Here is a 19800-nt window from a genome sequence, read left to right as displayed (position 1 = left end):
TAAGTGTAAGCAGAAGGAGTAGATGTAAGGAAGAGGTCAAGTGTGTTTGAACTCTCTTCAAAGCGGTCAGGGATATGAGCAGGGTAAGCTGCTCTAGGTCATTAAGGACAGAAAAGATGTAAGCTTGTTCACCAGGTGGATCAGTGAAAGGAGAGGTCAGCCAAAGGTGGTGGTCAACAGTGAAATCTCCAACAATGGAAAATTTCTGAGAACAGAGAAATGGTCTGGATGTGTTCCATTGTAGAAGTAAGATAGTCGAAGAATTTCTCATAGTCAGTAGAATCAGGGGATAAGTAAACAGCACAGACATATTTAGTCTCAGAGAATGACAGGTAAGTCGAAGTCAGAGGGTAGAAAATTCAGAAGAATCAAGTTCAAGAACACGAGCAAATTATGTCGTTGTGTACATAAACACAACAGCCACCTTTGGCTTTGAAATCAATATAGAGAAAGTACGAGGACACAGAAAAGGGTTTGCTGTCAGTTGCCTCAGACAGCTGAGTCTTAGTTAAGAAGAAAACGTGAGGTTTAGAGGAGAGGTGGTGGTCAACAGAGACAAAGTTTAAGGAAACGCCACGAATGTTGCAGAAATGAAGAAGTGAGTCAGACGGTGGTTCCCAGCAGCTCACTGAGTCGTCACTGGGAGTGGGGCGGTAGGTGGGGCATTTATGGTCCCCCCCCTGACACTAAGGCGATGTTATTAGATGTCATTTTGTTTTTCCCCCTAAAATTTTGAAAGGAAAGTGTTGTGTGTAGTGTGCATGTAATTTGGTGTTGACAGTTAGAGAAACTTGTACTAGAGAGCTTGCCGGCCCGCCATGAATTGGCAGGGAAGGATGTTAATATTATTTACATCACTATGGTGGGGTGTCAGAGAGCAAGGTACCTTATAGCAGGGTATGCCTGTACTAGAATATGATACTTAAATCATTTACTGTCCACTATGTGTCTGACTTCTCACCTGGAAGGGGGGGGGGGGAATGACCCTTGGATTTATCAAACTTTCAGGTTTATCAAACCCAGCTTCCCCCTAATTTGTTTGATACAGTGAGAGTTTACTGTAATCTTTTGTTTGTTCTGGAGCAACGGGATCTGCACTGTGAACACGTAGAAAGACTGTCATGAAGTACCTGGGAGGTACAACATAACAATGAAGTGTGGCTACAAGTCCAGTACCTAACCATGCACATACAGTTCTGTACATCACTCTTAAGCAAACATCTCAGCCACAAGTACTGTGAATCAAATTCCAAGATGAGATTCTCAAATACATACATGTGTTAGAAGAGTAATGTTGCACGGCAGCTGGACCTGGACAGTAAAGGAAGAAGATATTCGTAGGCTCAAAAGTACAGAAATGACAGTGATCAGATGGATGTGTAGTGCATCCTTCAAAGCGACGCCTGGGGGAACTAGGTTTATGACTAACGAGTTGAGAGGAAGGACGAGACTGGAGTGTACTATAGTCTGACAAATCTAAACATAGGGTTTTGGTGGAGTCTGCCTCTGCCTACACTATTGCCATGTTTCCTAACCCTACGATGTATAATGCCTGTGGTTTGTGTAGTAGGAATGATACATAAACATAACTCATACTAATATAACTGTAATGAAAGTGCTGACATGTATCAAGGAAGAATAAAACTATTCTGCATACTATATTATACGATAATAGAGAAACGTGGCATAAAAATTTGGCAGTGTTGCTCTAAAAATATTCTAATTATTATTTACTTCCCCAACACTTCTAACATTGCTAATTAATTTAGCAAGTATAATTGCAAGAAAATTTGAAGGGATAAAAGTGGGAAGAAGCGATCCTTTCATAATTAAAATAAATATATCAAACAGCTCTGGGGTGGCAGCACTCACGAGACACGTGAGAGAGAGAGAGAGAGAGAGAGAGAAATAATAATAATAATAATAAAACTTTATTTCCACTAAACAGTGTGTATTCTTATACATTATACAGTACTACAGCATACAGTATGAAAGTTCTATACACAATATAATACAAGTTGATACATATGGTGGAGAATAGTGACAGAGAGGTAAATGGTTTAAAAGGTGTGGGGACACTTAGGTTAAAAATAGATCAATTAAGGGATTTAGGAACCAAGGCAGTGGGAAGGATTAAGACAGATGGGATTGTAAGATTAGGGAGTTTGAGCAACAGGGTAGAATGTTTCCCAATGCACCTGGGGGGGGGGAGGAGGAGGAGGAGGAGGAGGAGGAGGAGGAGGAGGAGAAGAGAGAGAGAGAGAGAGAGAGAGAGAGAGAGAGAGAGAGAGAGTGAGAGAGAGAGTCAAGCAGTTATGGTACGGTAGGTTACATTTCCGTATGCTCTCAATAAAATAGCATAGCAATTATCAACGGCTAATTATTATACAGGTGTTGATGGTGGGGGTCTATATTTATAGGAGGTGTTGGTGGTGGAGGTATAGCGGGTGTTGTTGATGGGGGTGTTGTTGGGGGTAGGGGTATAGGGGGTGTTGGTGGCAGGGGTATAGGGGGTATTAGAAAAACGGAGATCACAAGAGGGAAACAGTGTCAAGGTCATCACTGATGGAGAGGTCAGCTCGGAAACGTGGCAACAGTGCAGGGAGGGGCTGACTCCACCAAAACCCTACGTTTAGATTTGTCAGACTATAGTGTTGTGATGAGGAGGGGTACACTGAGATGGTGTGGGCATGTGAAGAGACTGGAGGATGACTACTGGGTGCTGACAGTGTGTGGTGTGAACATCGGGGATAAAGCTGTGAGAAGCTGACCAAAAAAGACCTGGAACGAGGTCATAGTAGGTGACCTCAGGAATATGGGACTGAATAGGGAGGCTGCCAGCGATCAAGCAGTGTGGATAGCCACCGTCAGGTGAGCAAGGCTGACACATGCAAGCACGTTGGAGTCTTTATGAATGATATGGTACATACTGCATTCTTTGCTTTATAGATTAGTTGCTTTGCTCTCTGTTGTGGATATTAGATATCCCACAGGTTAAGGAATGAAAACTACTGCCTACTGTATATTGTATATTCCCTCTGTCATAGATAGATAGATAGAGACATAGAGATGATTTAAAGGGACAGGGTGGTGGTGTCCAGGAATATCCCAACCCCTACAGAATCTAGATCATACCCAAAGAAGGTACCACACACCTCGGCTCTGGGTCCCGTGACTGCACTGGGCCCAAAACACAGTTGGGTATGCTTGTTTGGCAATGTGGTATGTTACAGGTGTAAATGGAGACTGGAAGAAGTTGGAAGTAGTAAAAGTCTTTAAGACAGGAAGGTTCAATGTGATGGCATTATGGAGTTAAAGTTGTTTTTGTTTACTGTTGTTTTTCCTCAGTCACATCTGGCTCAGTTGACCCACTGACTGCAAGTAAGCAACTGTCCAAGTGGTGTTCTCTACACCAGTTATGTTGTGTCAACATCTTTCCATGGCATGTGTTGCACAATGCTTCATAATGTGGGTTATGTGGGAACCTACTCTAAATGAAGGATATGTGTCACCTGTGATCAGGACATTATCCAGCTCTCCTTAGCTACTAAAATGGAGTGAAGTGAATGAACGGAAAGCATGGACATGTGTTAGGTCAGGGATGAGCAACCATGGAATGGGTACCGATGAAGCTGGCTTACCAAGATCAAGGATACATCAGACCTTTGTTATAAAATGAAACAGTATGAAATGAACTGATTATAAAGTAAGCTCTCAATTATCCAGCGTAATACAGCCAAGCCCTATGCTGAATAATGTGAAACGCCAGATACTGCAATGTACTCCCCATCAGCTAAATATTCGGCATCAGGCCAGATACTGCATTACTATCAATCTTGATCCTATATTCTAAAAACTTTCCCGTGTATAAAACACAAAAATCAACCATAAAATACAATAATGATACAATACAGTAATACTGCGCCAGATGGCTACCGTTTACAAGCTGGCTGATACACCTCAATGCCGGACATTACGTAGAACCACCGGTTACATCCCATTTCGGCGCTGGATATTGCATAATTTTGCCGGACATTGCTTTACTAGAGTCGAGCCAGCGGTGGCAGATATTGTGTTGGGCTGGATTTTGCAACGACAGATAACTAAGGGTTTACTGTACAATGATGAAAACTTACGGCTTCTCTTCCCTCCCACCCTTTTTTTCTTTTATATATACGACAGCACTCATGTTTTTACTTCTGTCATCACCCCACCCATATATTTACTGAACAACCATGAAGACACTACACAACCTTGTCACACGCCCACACCGATAGTGAGTGGTTTACGATCAGTGTGGGCGTGCGACAAGGTTGTGTGATGTCCCCATGGTTGTTCAATATATATATGGATGCGGTGATAAAAGATGTAAAAACATGAGTATTGGAGAGGGGGATGGCATTGGTAATGATTGGTGATTTCATGGTGTGGCATGAAAATGAAAAGTCAGAAGTGAGAGCAGAGGAGATGGGATGGCTGAGGAATGTATGTGGAGTACAGAGAGTGGACAGGATATGAAATTACGTGATTTGTGAATGATGCGGAGTGATGAAGTCCGTGGACACCAGAATCGAAGAGAGTGTACTAAGATGGCATCGTCATGTGGAGAGAATGGATAAAAACAGAGTGGTGAAAAAGGCAGATCTGAGCGAATCTGAAGGAGGGGGGAGGCGAGGCAGGCCAAGGAGAAGGTGGAGGGATATGGTGGATGAGTGTGTGAGGAAGGAAGATTTGCAAGTCGGCGAGGCTAGGGAACCAACAAGAGATCGAGCTGGCTGGATGAATATTGTGAGTATAAACGCATGACTAAGGATTTGGCACCCCTTTTTAATGTGACAGCACCCGCATAGACTCTATCAGATACGTTTACGTGAAGCTACTGAACGTGGTGAATGTTTTTGGCATCTCAGATAGAGCCCAGATTCCGTGGGCTTGTATGATAAGTGAATGGAAGCTTGGCCCATTGGATTGGGCAAATTTGGGCTGTCTGGACGTTACTACCCCTCACACTGCCATAGGGTGGGAAAGGAGGTCCGGATGATGATGACCACATTTTTGCTTATAAGGGTATAAAAATCCCATCTGAAGCCCAGATGATTAATGCACGATTGCTGTTTTCGTTAGATGATTGCCAACCTGCAAGTTTAGTCACTTTGTTCCAAGATGGCCTTTGACCTTGTCACTATCAGGTATGTGTCAATGGTGGAACAATATGGTGTTGGAGTTCAAGTAGCAAGTGAAGTACAGTGAAGTGAAACAACTACAGTCAACCCCCACTATTCGCATGATCGCTACTCATGGGTTCGAATATTCACGGATTTTCTGGAAAAATATTTTGAAAATGCACAGGAAGATATTTCCTGTTTTTCCAACAGCATCACTTGCTCCTAGTGGTTCATAAATGAGGTTTCTCCATTTTTTCTGTGAGAAATACAGTAAGACCTTGATATAATGGACTGTAATATATTGGAATTCGCTTTTATCGAAATTGAAGAGCCAACTAGACTAAATTCTTAATTCTTATATATCGGAAAAAGACCGATAAAGCCAGAAGCGGTCCAGGCTGCCTGACCACTTCAGCTACGTTCCCCACAATAAGGTGAATAAATGACATGTTCATCAATGTACAATACAGTATTATTATATATACCATTTGATTATTGTAGTGAATGTATAATACAGTACAGTACTGCAATGGTAGTGAAAAACTGTTGGTGTGATCCGGAATAAAGTCCGATACATCGGAAAAAGTCCAGATTAGCAGGGGAAGTCCATATGTCACTATTACCAGACTTTAGCTTTTTTCGGAATGGCTTGAGTCCCAGTTAGTCTGTTAAAGTGAGGTTTTACTGTACTGTCCTATACTGTTAAACTGGATTTACCTGTGTATAGGAATATGCTGGTCAGTACGGGGCAACAGCATCATAAATCTCCCACCCTTCTCTTGAGGTAGCAGTTGTTCTTAGAGGCTCATAGGTAATTTTTTTCATTTTTTCTGTGAGAAATATTGTCCTATACAGTTACTACAGACATGTGCTGTTCAGCAAAGGGTAGCAGAAGCATTTGGTATTTCACCACTCAAATCTCATGCCATTCTCTCTGGGTATTGCATCATATTGTAGCACAATTCTCCTGCTCTACTCTCGCAGCGAGAGCTTGCTTATGATCATGTAATGTCTTTTTAGGATGTATTAATGTGCCATAAAATGCATCTATTGGTGTTAAAGTGGGTTTGTTGGCAACAGGAATAGCAAAAACATTGAAATCAGTGACTTCTGCAGTAGGTTTGGGATACTCACGGAATTCACTATTCGCAAGGTGTTCTGGTGCATAACCCCTGCGAATATTGGAACCTGACTGTACCAACTTAGGTGAGTTGGGAGCTAGTTTTTACTGATTTTGGCAGTAAGCAGCAAGTGAAAAAACAGAGAGGTTAAATAACTACCAGTTTGGCTGAGTTGGAGCCTTGTTTTTAGACTCTTGCAATTCAGCCAAAAACATATCCCCAATGAACCCATTAGACTCATCATATAATAAATATTAATGCAATGGATATTTTCAAATGTATTCTCTTTGTAACATAAGGGCATGCTGTACATGATGACCAGTATTCACCATTTCAAATACTCATTCAAATAATTAATGGTGGGTAGGGTGTCCCAATCATCACTTCACAGTGTGTAGTGCTCTCTTTACATCACCAAACTAAGTGACAAGCTAAATGGTTTCCTGTAAAGCACAAAGTCATTTATCACATTGGGCAGTAACCATAAAATCAACAAATGGATGCTTTTATGGTCTAATGGGTCAAGGAACTCCAACAGGATATGGCCCATATGAGTTTAATTCCAAGGAAGGACTGGGGTTTATAAGCTCATATATGAGGCGTTTAATGTAGAAAAGGTCAAACACACCACTTTTAAAAATCACCAGAAAATGCAGTCAAAGTTTGGTAACATGAAAATGATTGTTACTCAGTTACTTCAACCCCTAACTGACGGCTGACGTGTATAACAGTCACGATTTTGGGTGCGGAGCAACGCCGGTTGACAGGTAGAGCTGCAAGCATCTTCCTGCCACCCTTTGAACTTAAACTTATCCTTACTCATCAACAGGACCACCTGGAGAAGTGGGGATACTTTCATTTGAAAGAGGAAGAGTTTATGAGTCTTATGTATCTTTAATTTTAACTCTAGCTGTTATAGTTTGATAGATATTAGGGTTTGAAGTTTTTTTTTTTTTTTTCTGTCACGGATATCCGCTGTAGAGAGGAGAGTGCGACATCGGAAAAACCCCAGCATGTAGGGGTTAAGAAAGAGCGCCTTCATTTTTTTTTCTTTTTTTATAATAAGCTTGAAATGCATACTTTTTTAAAATGGAAGTGCTTTAGTACTTTTTTAGTTCAAAAATTTATGTTACTGTTGCATAATAAAAGACTAAATACTTAAAAATTAATAAATTCCAGACTGTTCCCATCTGCTATTACCGAACTTTGAGTGCATTTTCTGGCACGTTATTGGTTCATAAATGGTGGTACGTGTTCATATGCATAATAATATGGTTTTAAAACATATTACTAATAATAATATTAATAATCATAGTAGTAATACAGTGGTGGTCTTATTATCCCTCATTTTCTCCCATTCTCCCACTGTCTGTCCCTGTCAGTCCATTCATCATTAATGTTTTCACAGTCACTCTGTATTCAACATAACAAACACAATAATAATAAAGGCAATACTAGTCTTATAATAATAATAACGATAATATTAAGCATTACTATGAATAATAACATTACAGTCTCGTTGTTAGTGTCCTTCATTCTCTCGGATTCTCCCTCTGTCTGAGTGTATTCAACAAAAATTGTTGCCCTACATTTCACTTTCTTTTCTGAGAATAAACTACTGTGGGAAATATGCACAAAAGTGTGAAGATCCTGATCCACACGTAAACAGACGCCAGTGTAGCAATGGACTGGCATGTTCCTGGGCTCCATCCCAGGCGATGACTGGGTGAAAGGGGGTGTGTTCATGAGCAACCTGCTGATTGATGTACGAGTCCTGCCGAGCATGACGTCACCTCCCCGTCACCACCCTCCCACCCCCTACCCTCCGTGCCGCTCACTGTGTTAATGGGATATTGGACCCTGTCTATATGCAGATTGCCAGGGACAACCACCGCCCAGCCCCTCAGGTCAATTCACACATGTTGTTTTGTATGGACTATGAGCCATACGTCAAGTGGAGCAAGGGTCTTCCATCCAAGCCCAGCACATAGAGGAAGGGTGAAAATAGTGTTATATGCAATAAAACTGGTTTGACCGGAGGTGGTGTGTTGGGCCCTTTCTACGTGCAACCCCTCATATAACATACTCCATGCTGGGGCAAGGGATTGTTCACTCTTACCTATAATATCTAGACCAAGTAACCTATTCTCAGGCCTCTACATTCCTGATGGGGCAATAAATGATTCGACGACAGATGAATGGATTACAACGATATCCATCAGTGACTCACCGTCTCAATAACAAGCAGAAGCTGCTGAACAACAGTTGCCCACAGCTTCATGAGAATGTCAGGATGTGAGGGACACAGGATCGGGATAGCAGCATCCAATTCCTTCATGGTTGAGTACAAGAACCCTAGCTTGCCAGTCACTGGTTTGCTGTTGTTCAGAACTGCTAGCCACACTGAGAAAAAACTGAAAAAAAAAAAAAAAAAAAAATTGCAAATAATAACAATTTTAAATACAAGCTACTAGTATCTGAACAGAGTAAGCCAAGGGATAATTCCAGTTTGTGCCTAATTAACTAGAAACTGTTGTAGATTCCCCCAAACGTATATTTCCTACAAAACCTAATAATTTCTTGGTTTTATTTATATTCAATTGAATGGTCTAGGCCTATACCCGTTAAGCAAAAATCTAACAAATCTGCTGTAAAAAAAGAAAACTTGCTACACTGTACTGTAACCCAGGAAACCATTTACAACGTGTGTGTGTGTGTGTGTGTGTGTGTGTGTGTGTGTGTGTGTGTGTGTGTGTGTGTGTGTGTGCAGGAGGGGGTGAAGTGGAGTCAATTATGGTGCACTGTTAATTGGGGAGACTGAGTCTGAAATGCAGCACTCATCTGGGAAGAAAAGTTTCACAATCTTTCCCAAGCCTCACTCTGGTGAGGCACTGTCTGCCGCAAGGGACCACAGGTTAACCATGAGGGCAGTTGCTTGCCTGCAGTTAATGGGCCGTTCAGCCAGACAGACCACGGTTATCCAAGAACAACACCTAAACAACATCAAGAAAATGTTTGCCACCTAATAATAAAATGGACACCACTGATTACTGGCAATTTTCATAATACAGAAATCACCTAAATTTTATTTTCTACTAAGTGAAAGGAAGAACAAAGCCAATGAAACACCTTTCAGCAGTGTCACCACCTCCCAGGGGATCTCCTGGTAGGCAAACTGTCCCAACTATCCTGTCCCATTGGAGTATGGTGCCCCAGTGCTGCTGCTCTCGCAGGGCACTTTACCCACCAGGAGTGCAGCAGCCAGAGTGCCAATCTCCTCAACACAGATCCATCCAATAAGGTGGCTGATTTTCCCTCCTAGCCCCTGTGTTCCACATCAGTGACACCGCAGTCAACCCCACAACAAAGGATGAGTAAGATCCAAAAATAAGAACAGAACAGCATAAAAGCAAACCTATCAACAGGGGGTGTGTATTATACACAACATTCAAGCCTCAGCAATTCTCTGGTCTGCCAAACAGGCAAGTGATTTATATATATACACACACACACACGAACAGCCAGAGAGAGAGGTCGTCCCAGGCATCGCTCCTAACCTTGAGTAGTTTCAGGAATTTTGTCTGTCCTGTCTCCTAGGGTCTTTCTTTAAATTTAAAATAATGAAAGTTGGTAGACTACCAAAAATTTAAAGATTTGTTGGCAATAGTATACATGAATGTTTGTGGCTTATTCGGTAACAGCTGTTTAGGTACTTTACCGGTACGTTAAAGATGGCCGAAAATATAAACAATGAGGGAATGGAATTTCAAGGATTTGATGCTAATACTAATGTCATGGACCTGGTGAAAACATTAATTATGAGGATTAGTGAACTCGAAAAAAAAGTAGAGAATCTAGTGATAAAGGAGGTGTCAGGAAATACGGAAACCACCATACAGAGTCTAATCCAGTCCAACGAAACAGCCAATGAAGAGATTAAGAATTTGAAGAGGGAAAATGTTGAACTGAGGAGGAAACTTGAAGAGAGTACAAACAAAACGGAGAAGGTGAGTAATGTACTAGAAGAACACAAGGCAAAGTGGGCACACGTAGAAGAACAGAAAGAAGTGGTCAGCTTAAGAGAGATCATCCAGGAAGAAAGGGAAATGAACAAGAAAGAAATGGAAGAAAATGTAGTGAAAATACTGAAGAAAAAAGAGAAAATAGTGAGAGAAACTGTAGAAAGGAACAGATGTGTGGTAGTATTTGGAAACAGGGAAGAGGAAGAAAAGGTTAGGTTCGCAAGACTCGAGAGAGACACGAACATGGTGAGAGGAATATTAGGCAAGATTGACCCCGAAGGAGAAGAGTGGGTAAAAGAAATTGAGGAAGTAAGGAGGATAGGGCCTTATAAGAAAGGGGAAACAAGACCAATGAGAGTCAAGTTTACATCAGAAAGTGTAATAAATGAGATACTTAAAGTGACCTGGAAATTAAGCAAAGAGGCGGGGATGGAAAATATTATAATAAGAAAAGATCTGAATGAAGAAGAAAGAGAAGTTTTAAAATCATTAAAGGAAGAAGTAAAGGAAAAAAATGATAAGAGGACAGAGGAAGAACGTAATACTTTTTTTTGGAGAGTATTGGATATCAAAGTAAGGAAATGGTATTTAAGGAAATAGAAGTGAAGGAAACTAGGGGGGATGGTTGTGAAAGATCAGAAGTTGAGGAAGTGGTACGGACAGAGAGTAGGAGAGAAGAGGGTACTAATAATGTCAAAAATAATTTGAAGGTGATATATACTAATGTTGATGGTTTCATATCGACAAGGATCGAAATTAATGATTTCTCAAGAGAACATGAACCTGATGTCATGTGCTTTGTAGAGACCAAATTAAGAGAAGATATTGATGTTCATTTGGGAGATGGTAAATACAAACTGTGGAGAAAAGACAGAAAAGAAAAAAAAGGAGGAGGAGTGATGATAGCAGTGAAGAACAACATAAATGTAGATACTGTGGAAATGGGAGAAGGCAGGGCTGAAGTGATATATATGAAATTAGAAACTGGAGAGAATGTTAAGAGAGATATGGCGGTAGTGTATGTTCCCCCAAAGACGAGAGCATGGAAGGATGACGAATACCATGAGATGTTGTCAGATATGGCTAGCTACTAGCAAAAAATAATTGAGAAAAGCAATAATATAATTTTGGTGGGTGACTTTAATTGTAAAGAGGTGAACTGGGAGGAATGGTACTCGGGAGGCGGCGAGGATTCGTGGGGTACTATGTTATTAAATATAATAATGAATAATGTGATGACGCAGTGGGTCAAAGAAGAGACACGGTTTCGAGGTGAGGACACACCAGCAAGGTTAGATTTACTGTTCACCAAAGAACCCGATGTAATAGAATCATTGGAATATCTCTGTCCTTTGGGAAAAAGTGATCACGTGGTCATTGAGTTCCAGATGTTAATAGGAAACGTCGAGCCAAGAGACGAGCTTCATAGACAGGGAAGATACAACTTTGGCAAAGCAAATTTTACAGGATTGAGAAACTTTTTTGAAAATGCGGATTGGAGAAAATTCAGAGAAACAAGAGAGATACAGAGGAAGTGGGATATCTTTCTAGACCTCTATAATTTGGGAGTGGAAAAATTTGTACCAAGAGTAAGATGGAAAGAAAACAGGAAAAAGGAGTGGTTTAATAGAAGGTGTATGATAGCCAAAAAAGAGAGAGATAAAGCGTGGAACAATTGGAGAAAGAGAGGTAACGACAGAACAAAGGAAGAATATAAAAGAACAAGAAACGAATACACAAGAATACGTAGGGAAGAAGAAAGGAATTTTGAAAAAGGTATAATTGACAAATGCAAGGATGAACCCAAACTGTTTTATAGATTTGTTAATGGCAAACTGAAACAAAAGGAAGGAATCACCAAGCTGAAAGTAGATGGAGAGGTCTTTAAGGATGCGGCAATGCAAGCAGAAATAATGAACAAACGTTTCCAGTCAGTTTTCACTAAAGAAAAGGAGCTTGTGGAAGGGGAGGGAGTGATTAGAAATGTTCCGGTGATGAAAGATATAAAAGTGGAGGTACAGGAAGTGTATAAATTACTGGAAACTCAAGATGTAAGGAAAGCCCCAGGACCTGATGGAATTTCTAATTGGGTACTGAAGGAATGCAGAGAACAACTGGCGGATAAAATTCACAGCTTAATTGTATGCTCACTGGAAGAGGGGAAAGTGCCAAAAGAATGGAAGAGGGCAAATGTGGTACCAATTTACAAGGGAGGAAACAGGGAAGAACCCCTGAATTATAGACCAGTGTCTCTAACCAGCATGGTCGCAAAATTGTGTGAGAGAATCCTGAAAGACAGATGGATAAAATATCTGGAAGAGATGAATATTTTGGCTGAATGTCAGTTTGGATTCAGAAGTGGAAGGTCATGTGTTTCAAACTTGTTGAGCTTTTACTCAAGAGCGATTGATGTGGTACAGGAGAGAGATGGTTGGGTGGATTGTGTGTACTTAGACTTAGAGAAGGCCTTTGACAAGGTACCTCATAAGAGACTAATGTGGAAACTAGAATATATAGGAGTACTAAAGGGAAACTTCTGGAATGGATGAGAGACTTTTTGAAAGAGAGACAAATGAGGACAGTAATAAAGGAAAAGATGTCTGGATGGAGGGAAGTAACAAGTGGAGTCCCTCAAGGCTCAGTGTTGGCGCCAGTAATGTTCCTGATTTACGTAAATGATATGGTAGATGGAGTGAACAGTTATGCAAGTCTGTTTGCTGATGATGTAAAGATCTTGAGGAAGGTAGAGGTTGAGGAGGACTGTAAAATACTGCAGGAGGATTTGGATAGGATACACAATTGGAGCCGGACGTGGGAAATGAAATTTAATGTAAAGAAATGTAAAATATTGGAAATGGGTAAAAGTACCAGGAGACCATCACTGAATTATTTTTTGGGTAATGAATTAATCACAAAAAGGAGAGAAGAGAAAGATTTGGGAGTGCTGGTCCAAGATAGTTTGTCACCAGAAAAGCACATTAACAAGATAGTTGGAGAGACTTAAGCTCTTGACTAACATAAGAGTAGCATTTCATTATATGGATGAGGAAATGATGAAAAAATTGATAGTGGCCATGATCCGCCCCAGGTTAGAATATGCAGCGGTAGTGTGGTCCCCACACAAAAAGAAAGATATAAACAAGATTGAGAGAATACAAAGAACAGCAACCAAGATGGTCCCCAGTCTGACAGACCTGTCATACAGAGAGAGGCTGGAAAAACTGGATTTGCCTTCATTAGAGGAAAGGAGAAAGAGGGGAGACATGATTGCGGTGTTCAGGACCATGGTGGGAGTAGATAAAATTGACAAAGAAGATCTGTTTGTATGGGATAAGAGAGCAACAAGAGGACATGGAATGAAATTGAAAAAGTCAAGCTGCTTGAAGGATATCAAGAAATATAGCTTTCCTTACAGAAGTATAGACTTATGGAATAGCCTGGACAAAGAGATCGTCCAGTCTAAAAACTTAAACGAGTTTAAAGTTAAATTCGACTAATTGAGAAACAGCGACGGAAACCCACGAGCATAGTACATTCCGTGTATATCACAATTAGGTATATTCTTAAATATTTGGAACGACTTAGACAAAGAGGTGGTGCATGAGAAAAACATTCATGTGTGTAAAGGTAGACTTGATAAATGTGGATATGGAGACAGGACAACACGATCATTGCTCAATTCCTGTATACTACAAATAGGTAAATACAAATAGGTAAATACACACACACACACACACACACACACACACACACACACAGAGTAAAAGTTCTCCAATCCAGCCAACAATAATCCAAATATCCCAATACTCTGAATTTTTCCACACAAAATTTCTCGATTTTTTCTGGTCTTTTTGCAAATTTTTCTGGGTTTATCTAAGGATTTCTCTGGCTTGGACTTGCTCTTGGCCTTGGATGTACCTGACTGCAGCTATTCACCTACACTTCTATGCATTTCCAGTGAATAAAACAATAACTCATTCCATTTAAAGTGTTCATTTAATGATTATGTATACTCACAATCACTAATTTTGTCTCAGGGGTGCCACCTTCCTACCCCTATATACTCACTGAAGATGGGAAAGGGAGAACAACGAGTTCCACCTGCGTCTACAGCGGATCCGAACCCTCCCCCATACACCCAACCCAACCCTCCACTCATCATTCTTAACTGGCAGCTACATCTCAAGCTAACCTCATACTTTACATTCATAGTCACATTACTAATACTGTACAAACATAAAACACTAGGATACGTAACAAGTATATAATATACTTATGAACACACTGCAGCAAGAAATTAATGCATTATAATGTTGACAGTGAAACAAAAACGTTAACAACAGCCATCCCAGGCCTCTGTGTGTGTGTGTGTGTGTGTGTGTGTTCTTACCTAATTGTTCTTACCTAATTGTATCTTTACAGGAATGAGTCAAGCTCGTATTGTCCCGTGTCTTAGACCATATTTATCGTACATATCCTTAAATTTGTGAATTGTTTTGGCACACACCATTTCATTTGGTAGTGCATTCCATTGATCAATTGCTCTGTTTGGGAAACTGAATTTCCTTACGTCTTTATCACCTCTCTTCTTATGCAGTTTTTTGCAGTGTCCTCTTGCTGATGCTTCTCCATCGTTTTCGTTTTTAAAGGCTCCAACATGCTTGCATGTGTCGGCCTTGGTCACCTAATAGCGGCTCTCCACGCTGCACGATCCATTGCAGCCTCCCTGTTCAGTCCCTTAACCCTAAGGTCACACTTAATGACCTCGTCCCATGTCTTTCTCGGTCTACCCCTCATAACCCCACCCCCAATATTAACACTTCTCACCTTCCTCACCCAATTATCATCCCCCATCCTCTCCACATGTCCAAACCACCTCAATCTACCTCTCCTCATCACAACAACAATACACTCCAGTCCCATCCTACCTCTCAACTCTTCCATTGTAAACCCAGCCCCTCCAGGCCTTGCACGCAGGGACGCACTGCACATCCACCTAATCATTGTCATTTCAGTACGTCTGAGCCGGCAAATGTCTTCCTCCTTCACTGCCCAGGTCTCACTGCCATACAGCATTACACTCCTAACACACGCTGCATACAAAGACCCCTTAGCACGAAGGGAGAGCCCCCTCAATGTCAGGAGAGGCAAGAGCTCCCTGAACTTCTTCCAACCACTTCTCACCCTAGCCACAGAGCTAGCTCCAGCCCCACCTCCAGCACACAACATGTCTCCTAAATAACAAAACTCTTCCACACACTCAAGAGATTCACCAGCAAGTTCAGTCCTTTCACGTCTGACGATCTCCACCTGCTCACCCCGGCACGCCGTACACATAAAATCAGCATTATCTCGCAGTCTACCTCTGATACCACTACATCTCTTATGCACCCATTTATCACACACACCGCACAAGATGGAATTACTTCCCACGCCCTTGTGGCAAACTGCACATGGCCACTCTCCCTCGTCTTTGACAGTACCGCAACCAACCCTAGATATCATCACTTTTGTTTTATCTGCATTTACCCTTAAACCCTTTTGCCCCATACCATCTCTCCACTTCCTAAACCTTTCCTCCGCCTCCCTTTCATTCTCTGCAATCAACACCAAATCATCAGCATACAACAACTCCCACGGGAGTCCGTTTCTAAAGTCACGTGAAAGGGCTTCAAGTACCATGATAAACAACATGGGACTCAAGACTGACCCCTGATGAACACCAACATTCACGGAAAACTCATCACTCAAATCTCCATTCACTCTCACCTGGGTGTGAGCACCCACATACATGGCCATAACCACCCTAACCAGCCACTCCTCCAAGCCAAGCTATCTCATTGCACACTTCACCACCTCTCTAGGGACTCTGTCAAAGGCCTTTTCCAAATCAACAAAAACAAAATAAAGATCCCGTCTCCTACCAATATATTTTTCCTGAAGCTGTCGAACAATGAATATGGCATCAGAGGTCCCCCTACCTGGCATAAACCCAAACTGCATCTCATCAATATTCACTCTTTCTCTAATCATACCTTCTAAAACTCTCTCCATTACCTTCATTATCTGATCTAAAAGCTTTATACCTCTATAATTCCCTCTTTCCAGGGCATCACCCTTCCCTTTATACACATTTACAATTACACTCTTTAGCCAATCATCTGGGACAACACACTCATAAATAATCCTATTTATCAGGTCAGTGACTAAACTCACCCCTATATCGCCTGAGGCCTTCAACATTTCGGCAGTCAACCCAGACACACCTACTGCCTTCCCCACCCTCATCCTGCCTATTGCCTCACTCACAGTAGCAGTTTCAATCAAAGGCCAAGGGCCAGACACTGGATCTGCTGGCTCCAAACCTTCCCTGTCCCAGTCAAACTCCTCATTCAACAACCGGTTATAATGCTCTCTCCATGCATCTTTAATATCCTCACTGTTCACCACTACCCTTCCTTCATCATTCTTCACACACTGCTCACCTATGATATCCCGATTATCCCTCTTCACCTGACCTGCCACCCTAAATATATTTTTCCTTTCCCCATGATTTAGGTTATCAAGTAATTGTCTCTGTGACTCAGACTTTGCCCTGTAAACCTCTCTCCTAGCCCTACGCTTGGCAGCCAAATATTCCTCTTTGCTACCACCCTTCTTCCATTCCCGGAAAAGCCTTCTTTTCTCCTTAATTGCAGCTTCTACACCCTCATCCCACCACCAAGTTACTTTATGTCTTGGTGGTCCTCTTGTCCAGCCGCATGTTACATCAGTAACTCTCAAGAAACTGTTCTTGAGGGCTCTGTACTGTTCATTAACGCCTCTGTCTACAGCTCCCTGTTCAGCCACCACTCTCCTCAACTCGCTATAGAAGGCATCCCTTACTACTTGGTTTTTCAGCTTCCATATTTTCCTCCTAGGTACATAAGTCCTCTTTTTCATCACTTGTTCTTTAAGCACCATATCACAAATCAATAGTTTGTGCTGCTGCACACACTCCTCACTTCCTATAACTTTAACATCCCTCACTAACCTCCTATCGGCCCTCCTAACCAGAAAATAATCTATCTGACTGCTATTTCCCCCAGACTCATACGTAATTAATCCATATGTTAAGTAATCATTTATGTCTATTTTCTCCTTCCCTGATATGCACTTATATAGCATTATCATGTCACCTCTTTTCCTTCTCTCCTGTAGTGTTGGTAGATTCAGTTTATTTAGTTTTTCTTCGTAGCTTAGGTCCCTTAAGCTTGGTATCCATCTTGTAGCGGCCCTTTGAACTTTTTCAATCTTGTCTATATGCTTTTTGAGATGAGGACTCCAGACTATTGATGCATATTCCAGGGTTCGTCTAATGAATGATGTTATTATCTTTCTTAGCATGTCTTCATTTATGTATGTGAATGCTATTCTCATATTTGCAAGCAGTGTATACATGTTCCGTACCTTCTCGCTAGAGGATGTGGTCAGCCTTGAAATAGTCTGTTATTGATAATCACACCTAGGTCTTTCTCTCTTTCTGATGTGTATAGGGTTTTATTTCCTAACTTATAATCCCAATCAGGTCTTTTTCCACTTTTACCAATCTTGATTACATGACACTTGTCCACATTGAATTCCATTTGCCATGTACTACTCCATTCATGAAGTTTATTTAATTCTTCTTGTAGCTCCCTACAAGAGTCTGTGCTAGTAATTCTCCTTTGTATTTTTGCATCATCTGCAAACATATTCAGATAGCTCTCATTTCCAGTGTTACTGTTTATATCATTTATGTACACTAGAAACATGATTGGTGCCAGCACCGAACCCTGTGGTACTCCACTAGTCACTTCTTTCCATGATGAGTAGTTTCCTCTTAGTACTGTTCTCATTTCTCTTTTTATGAGAAAGTCTTGCATCCAACAAAACAGTCTGCCTCGAATTCCTCCTTGATGGTACAGCTTCCATCAAAGTCTTTGGTGTGGTACTGTGTCAAAAGCTTTCTTGAAATCTAAATAGATACTGTCCACCCATCCTTCCCTTTCCTGTATTGTGTTTGTTACTCTGTCATAGTAGCTCAACAGATTAGTAACACATGATTTTCCTTTTCTGAAACCAAACTGTCTTTCTGTTATCATACTGTGTTCTTCTAGATGATTTACCCAAGCTTTTCTTATAAGTTTTTCTAATACCTTCCTTACAACACTGGTCAGTGATACTGGTCGGTAGTTGAGAGGATTTTGTCTATCTCCTTTTTTGAATAAGGGGACTATATTTGCTTTTTTCCAAATATCAGGTAGTTTCCCTTGACTCAAGGATTTCTTGAAAATTAAAAATAATGGTTTACTTAACTTCTTTGCACATACTCGTACCACCCAACATGATATTTCATCAGGACCACTTGCTTTTCCTCTGTCTAATCTACTTAACTCCTCCTGTATTACTTTTTCTGCTATTTGTATATCTGGTAGTATGTGTGGACATGCGTGTTCCACATATTCCCTCTCAAAATTTTTTTCTTCTGTAAAAACTAATTGGAAATTCTTATTTAGTGCTTCACAAATATCTTTCTCTTGTGTATAAGTGATTCCCTCGTCCGTGATGGATTGTATTATATCTTTTACTTTGGTTTACCACGTTGAGTACACCGCTTCCCGTCCAATCAGCGAAGTTAAGCAACGTTGGGTCTAGTTAGTACTTGGATGGGTGACTGCCTGGGAACACCAGATGCTGTTGGCATCCCTACGTGTCATGTGGGGTTGGTGGAGGACTAGTGCCCCTCCCTGTAAAACAATTAACTCTAAGCCCTTGGCCACCCTGTCTGGGATACATGGCGTCTGGCAATGAATGAATGAATGAAACTTTGGTTTTGCTTCTGATATAGCTGTAAAACAGCTTTGGTTGATCACTACTTTTATTTATTATATCCTCCTCAAACTGTTTTTGGGCTTCCCTCCTTATTCTTGTATAGTCGTTTCTTGCCTGTTTGTAATTATTATACGCCCTTTCACTATTGTGTCTTCTGTATCTATTCCACAACAAATCTCTTCTTTCTTTTGATTTTTTACATTCTGTATTGAATCATTTCTGTATTTTCTTATCTGCTTCTTTGTGCTGTGGGATGTACTTCTGGACCCCTATTTCATAAAATTCACAAAATTTTTTATATACAGCATTCAAATCTTGTCCTCTAAGCTCATTTTCCCAATCAACTTCTAAGAAATACTTCTTTAGGTCTTGATAATTTCCTTTTATAGTTTAGTCTCTTTTTGTAACTGTCATTGCTGTTTACTATGTCATATGCTATCCTGAAGTTATAATTTAGTACTGCATGATGGCTTTTGCCGAGTGCAGGGTGATATATTAAACTGTCAATGTCATTTTCTTGCCTAGTAAATATTAGATCTAGCACTAAAGGTACATCAAGTCCTCTTTTTCTAGTGGTTTCCCTCACATGTTGCGTTAAGAAAAACTCTTGTACGAGATCCAGGAGCTTTTGGTCCCAAC

General features: G+C 40.9%; 1 protein-coding gene and 1 pseudogene across 1 annotated transcript in view; one reads left to right on the top strand and one right to left on the bottom strand.

The window, feature by feature from the left end:
* The window catches only part of LOC145417418 (uncharacterized), a 287807-nt gene that overhangs the window by 186669 nt on the left and 81338 nt on the right, over positions 1-19800 (bottom strand). The window contains exon 4 of the mRNA XM_080286100.1: positions 8517-8700. Coding sequence (XP_080142226.1) covers positions 8517-8700 — 184 coding nt within the window. The remainder of the gene's footprint in view (positions 1-8516; positions 8701-19800) is intronic.
* LOC145417655 (5S ribosomal RNA) lies at positions 18915-19032 on the top strand (annotated as a pseudogene).

The sequence above is a fragment of the Coenobita brevimanus genome, chromosome 110 (assembly GCF_032717465.1).
Source record: "Coenobita brevimanus isolate Jiangsu-jjx chromosome 110, ASM3271746v2, whole genome shotgun sequence".
Lineage (NCBI taxonomy): Eukaryota > Metazoa > Arthropoda > Malacostraca > Decapoda > Coenobitidae > Coenobita > Coenobita brevimanus.
Note: the sequence above shows the minus strand (reverse complement) of the source record. Positions and strands in the feature narration are given on the sequence as shown.